Source organism: Boleophthalmus pectinirostris, unplaced genomic scaffold (genome assembly GCF_026225935.1).
Source record: "Boleophthalmus pectinirostris isolate CB_2022bp ecotype Guang Dong unplaced genomic scaffold, ASM2622593v1 HiC_scaffold_2, whole genome shotgun sequence".
NCBI lineage: Eukaryota > Metazoa > Chordata > Actinopteri > Gobiiformes > Gobiidae > Boleophthalmus > Boleophthalmus pectinirostris.
This window is the reverse complement of record NW_026571152.1, coordinates 42,726,483-42,732,482: the sequence shown is the minus strand read 5'-3', so window position 1 is coordinate 42,732,482 and position 6,000 is coordinate 42,726,483. Positions and strand designations below refer to the sequence as shown.

Genomic DNA, 6,000 nt, shown 5'->3' with positions numbered 1-6,000 from the left:
CACGCGCGCACGCGCGCAGTCGCACCTGTGGTTGGTCTGTGGACAAAGCTCCGCGCGCTCATTGGCTGCGCACCACACGGACCTGTTCCCCGGCTCTTCCTCCTGCTGCTCCTCCTCCCCCCGCTGCTGCTGCTGCTCCTGCCGCTGCTCGGGACTCACTCGGGTCCTGTCCTCACATGAGTCGAGTCGCCGCGCAAGTTTTACCTCTGGTCCGTCCTCGCGCCCCTGAAACCCTCGAGTCCCGGAGTGAAACTTTAACACGCGGAGGTTTGTTTGTGTTTGAGGCAGAGGAGGAGGTTCGGGGTTAGGTTCGGGTTCGGGTTCGGGTCCAGGTACGTGCACCGGGACGCAGAGGTTCGGGCTCGTGCACTCGTGACGTTTTTTTTTTTTTGTGTTTTTTTTTTTTTTTTGCGTAAAGTTTGTGTCTCGTGCGAAGGAGCGGAGCGCGCGCGTGCCGCAGAGCAAACACTGACATACATCTGATTTGACCAAAGCGCAGAACAAAACGTGCTGCTCCCGGAGTCGCGCCGAGTCACGCCGAGTCACAGAGACCTGGAGGAGTTGAAGCCGCTGGCGGGACTGTGGGGCTGAGGGTGAGAAGATTTACACAAACACCGATTTGTGTTTTTGACCAAAACAAATGAGAATTTATGCTCCTCTGTCCTGGTTTAGTCCTGGTTTAGTCCTGGTTAGTCTTTTCGGCTGTAGTCCTGGTGTAGTCCTGGTGTAAGTCCTGGCTTAGTCTGTTTAGACCTGGTTTAGATAGTTTAGGACCTGGTTTACCTGGTTTAGTTCTGGTTTAGGCCTGGGTTTAGATCTGATGTAGTCCTGGCTGGTTTAGTCTTGGTTAGCTTGGGTGTTAGTCCTTGGTGTAGTCCTGGGTTAGTCCTGGTTTATAGACCTGTTAAGACCTGGTTTAGACCTGGTTAGTTCTTGGTTTAGGCCTGGGTTTAATCTATGTAGTCCTGGCTGGTTTAGTCTTTGGATTTAGTCCTTTGGTTTTAGTCTAAGTTTAGTCTAAGTTTAGTCTAAGTTTAGTCTAAGTTTAGTCTAAGTTTAGTCTAAGTTTAGACCTGGTTTACTCCTAGGTTTAGTGCTGAATTTAGTCCTGGTTTAGAACTGGTTTAGTCTTGGTTTAGACCAAATGTTGTCCTGGTTTAGTCCTGGTTTAGTCTTAGTTTAGTCCTGGTTTAGATCAAATTAGTCAAAAATAGAGACACTGGGACATTTCTTGTATAAATTGGGACAAATCCGTGTTTTTTTGTATAAATCTGTGGGACACGGGACACAGACTCAGGTCTTGGACACTTTTTACTCTTTTAAATCCTTTTAAACACCATAACAAACCTCTCATACTGCAGGATCTTTACCGCCGCCTCACGTTGGGTCCAGACTGTGGTCCTGAACTCAAATCCCCTTCAGAGGATTAGAGCGGCTGTGTTCTCCGTCCGCCTCCTTTTCCCCGCTCACTATTGACACTTTCCCCTTTTCCTTTTTTTTTTTTGCGCAGGAGCCGGAGCGGTGACTGTGTGAACGGAGCTGGAATGCGACAGGATTCCAGGTCGACAGGTCTGACCTCAACCCGGGAGAGGCCGAGGGAACCAGACGATTAGCGCCGACGTTTCGCTGGGCCCCGCCGCTCTACGATGCGTTGGCGATGTCGACGGTGACGCACGTGATTCTGCAGGAGAAGGACGAGGAGATCGAGAAGAAGCTGGACTGGAGCTACATCGAATGGGCCGAGAACGAGAACGAGGTGGAGCCGGAGTCGGAGTCGGCGGGAGTTTGTTCCGTGCAAACTCAGACGGATTCGGAGTTGGGCGTCCCGGACCGCGCCGACAGAGAAACCCAAACGAGCAGCCCGATCATCATGCACATAGACCTGACGCGTAAGCACTCCAGGCTGCGGCACCTGTCCCTGGCGGACGGCGACGCCCTGGTCACGCCGTATTTCCAGTTCGACCGTCAGGCGCCCGGTCGGATCTCCACGTCGCCCACTCTGAGGCGCATGAGGAGCACCCGGAGGCCCCAGAGCGAGTCCATGGACGCCGCCGCCGCCGCCGCCACGATGGGGACGACTCAGGAGGAACCGTCGTCCGGCACGTCCGCGGGTTCCTTCTCGTCCTCGGTCTCTTCGCCGCCGCTGTCCCCCGTCCCCCGCGTGGTCTCGCCCCTCGCCCTCAGCCCGCTCCCCGACGGGCGCCGCAGTCCCGTTCTTCAGCACATTTCGTCCTCGGGGAAACAGCGGACCAAGTCGCACAGATCCAGGACTTTCGACCACGGGCAAACGTCGCCGCCGCGGACGGAACGCCACAGCGAGCGCCACAGCGAGCGCCTGAGTCTGTCCCAGGGGTTTGTGTTTCCGGAACGCAGCGAGTCACAGGTGAGTTTGTTAAAAAAAAAAAAACACATTTTAAACGTCCGATATTACGCAAAACTGACTCTTTTCTCCATGGAGACATTCTTCTTTTTGTCTGGAATGTTCCGCAGTACGACTTTAAACCTTTCTATCGTCACGGAGACCAAACCTAGACCAAGTTCCAGGTCAGATCTGAGATTCGGAGAGTCAGAGTGTCTGTATTTCAAGGTGTTTTTGAGCTGTAAAACCTGCACCTGTGACTGAATAAATGTAAAGTAGAGATGTTTAAAGTCACACTGCGGAACATTCCAGACAGAGCAACGACGTATCCATGGAAACAAGAAGCCGAAAAGTTACGTAATGCGCCTTAAAGCCGTGTTTTAACACTGTTCCCTCCTCAAAAACAAACCTGGAGTTGTGTTTTGTTTGAGTAACACTTTATTAGACCTGATGTAGTCCTGGTTTAGTTCTAGACCTGATGTAGTCCTGGTTTAGTTCTAGACCTGATGTAGTCCTGGTTTAGTCTTCGTTTAGTTTTAGACCTGTTATAGACCTGGATTACACCTTGTTTAGACCTTGTTTAGATCTCGTTTAGTCTTGGTTTAGACCTGGTTTAGACCTGGTTTAGTCCTGATGTGGTCCTGGTTTAGTCTTAGTTTAGTTCTAGACCTGTTTAGTCTTACTTGGTTTAGTCTTGTTTAGTCCTGGTTTAGTCTTAGTTTAGTTTTAGACTTGGTTTAGGTCTTGTTTTAGACCTGTTTTAGGTCTTGGTTTAGTCTCCTGGTTTAGTCTTAGTTTAGTTTTAGACCTGGTTTAGGTCTTGGTTTAGGTCTTGTTTTAGACCTGTTTTAGACTTGGTTTAGGTCTTGTTTAGTCCTGGTTTTAGTTTAGTCCTGGTTTAGTCCTGGTTTAGTCTGTTTTAGTCCTGTTTAGTTTAGTTTAGTCTTGGTTTAGTCCTGGTTTAGGTCTTGTTTTAGTCCTGTTTAGTTTTAGACCTGGTTTAGTCTTGTTTAGTCTTGGTTTAGTCTTGGTTTAGTCTTGGTTTAGTCCTGGTTTAGGTTTCTGGTTTAGTCTTAGTTTAGTTTTAGACCTGGTTTAGGTCTTGTTTTAGACCTGTTTTAGACTTGGTTTAGGTCTTGTTTTAGTCCTGGTTAGACCTGGTTTAGACCTGGCTTAGACCTGGTTTAGACCTGGTTTAGTCCTGAAGTGGTCCTGGTTTAGTCTTAGTTTAGTTCTAGACCTGGTTTAGGTCTAGTTTAGTCTTGGTTTAAGTCTAGTTTAGGTCTGGTTTAGTCCTGGTTTAGTCTTAGTTTAGTTTTAGACCTGTTTTAGACCTGGTTTAGGTCTTGTTTTAGTCCTGGTTTAGTTCTGGTTTAGTCCTGACTAACTCTTTATTTTTCGTCTGTCTACATTTCCAAAGCTCAAAACGTTCTGTTCCACCTCGTGATGTCATGATTTTGAACAGTTCCTTTTACCTTTAGTTCAGTGGAAATGTTCAGTTCCAGAGAAGCTGAAGTCGATTCTTTTGAAGGTTTGTGGAGTTTCACAGAACGTGTGAGGAAACCATGAAAGGGTCAGATGATGATGTTTACAGACACAGTTTCCTCGTCACAAACAGACGGACTTTTGTTTCATTCACAAGTTTAACTCACAAACTGCAGATTTACACTGAGCTCTTCTCTCACACAGAAACAAAACACTCTGTTCCACCTTGTGATGTCATCATGTGGTGATACAGGAAGTGCTCCACTGTGTTTTTAAACTCCACACACCTTCACTAGAATCATCTGGATCATTTCAGACCTGGACTTGCCGATCTCTACTGAACTAAAGACAAAAAAAAAAAAGTGAAACGTGAAAACTACCACTTCATGACATCACAAGGTGTTGTAGTAGTCGAGACTGATCCTGAGACTAAGACCAGTCTCGAGATTGTGTTGTTTTTTTGTTTTTTTTCCGGTCTTGGTCTCGTCTTAGACTCTACCGCGTTTGGATTCGGTCTTGTCTCGGACTCGGTCTTGTCTCGGACTCGGTCTTGTCTCGGACTCGGTCTTGTCTCGGACTCGGACTCGGTCTTGTCTCGGACTCGGTCTTGTCTCGGGCTCGGTCTTGTCTCGGGCTCGGTCTTGTCTCGGACTCGGTCTCTCGGTCTTGTCTCGGGCTCGGTCTTGTCTCGGACTCGGTCTTGTCTCGGACTCGGGTCTCTCGGTCTGTCTCGGCTCGGCTCGTGTCTCGGGCTCGGTCTCTGTTGTCTCGGACTCGGGTCTCTCGGTCTCGGGCTCGGTCTTGTCTCGGGCTCGGTCTTGTCTCGGGGTCTCGTGTCTCGACTCGGTCTTGTCTCGGACTCGGTGTTGTCTCGGACTCGGTCGTGTCTCGGACTCGAGGTCTGATACTCGTCGAGTGATAAAAATGGAGATCGATTTATAAAAACATTGATGTATTTGTGACAAAACACAAATAAATGTTGAAAATTTCTATCCAAAACTGTCTCGATTTGGTCTCGATGGGCCATGGTTCTGGTCTTGTCTCGGTCTCAGCCTTTAAAAGTCTCGATCTTCTCTCAGTCTCGACCCTCAGAGGTCTTGGTCTCTGGTCTCTGGACCCTGTGGTCTCGTCCTGGTCTCTGGACCCTGTGGTCTTGTCCTGGTCTTGTCCTGGTCTTGGTCTCGATTAGTTTGTGAGTTACTCAAACATGTGAATGAAACAAAACAAAACACAACTCCAGGTCTTCAGGAGGAAACAACATTAGAACACGACTTAAACCTGAAGAGAATCAGTTTTTGTGTAATTTAGGATCTTTAAACTATTATTAAACTAGAATCACGTGTATTTCAGAAAAGGTTTGTAGAAGTTTAGACTAAATATAAATGGATTTTATAAACACCACTGTTAGTTTTTATAGTGAAAATCCTGAAAGTTTCTCTGCTTCCGTTCATTCTTAAATAAAGACGTCACACTCTCTTCTTTCTTTCTTTCCTGTAATCTGCGGTTCCCACGTCGTGTACTGTACGTCTCCGCCGCAGATTCTTTTTTTAATCCTGCTCTTTAAATTAAATGCCCCACACATTCTTGTAACCTGGTCTGGGCCGGAGCCTTGCCTCCCGCGGCGCTCGTCACAATGCCGCCTTTTGACGCCAAATGAATCAGCAGTTATAGAGTCTGACAGCTGGGACCAAACCCGCGGCCCCCGAGCCTCGGGAGGGGCTCCGGCGGGGGCCCCCGTCCCCGCGGTCGGCCGTCGCCCCATAATAGCGAGGTCAGTGAGCGATGGGCAAACACAAAGGGCAGATCTGTGGAGCGGCGCGGGGCTTTTTCTGAGCGCGGCCGTGACCATTGGACTCCGGTATCAGAGCGTTTGAGGCGGCGCGGCTTCTTCAAACACTCGATTGAGAACGGCCGGTCTTTGAAAGTGATCTGGTGCTGTTGTTCGCCGCAGGACGTCGTCTCACCAGCTTCTGTTTTTATTTGCAGAGGAAGTGACATCAGGCTAATCCCGACCGTGACTTTTGTGCAACGTTTGGTCAAAAGTTAAATCGTTTTCATTTGTAAACGTCTTCTATGTGACGCGTTCTAAAACTGTTACCTCCTCAAAAATGTTTCACAGTGTGGCTTTAAAGCTTTCTGTCGTCATGAAGACCAAA

At 48.5% G+C, this 6,000-nt stretch overlaps 1 protein-coding gene across 1 annotated transcript in view; it reads left to right on the top strand.

Moving 5' to 3' along the window:
- The first annotated feature begins 174 nt into the window (after positions 1 to 174).
- The window catches only part of LOC129409540 (pleckstrin homology domain-containing family G member 7-like), a 55,979-nt gene continuing 50,153 nt past the window's right edge, over positions 175 to 6,000 (top strand). Inside the window, exons 1-2 of the mRNA XM_055155929.1 lie at positions 175 to 593; positions 1,511 to 2,383. Coding sequence (XP_055011904.1) covers positions 1,658 to 2,383 — 726 coding nt within the window. The 5' untranslated portion in view covers positions 175 to 593; positions 1,511 to 1,657. The remainder of the gene's footprint in view (positions 594 to 1,510; positions 2,384 to 6,000) is intronic.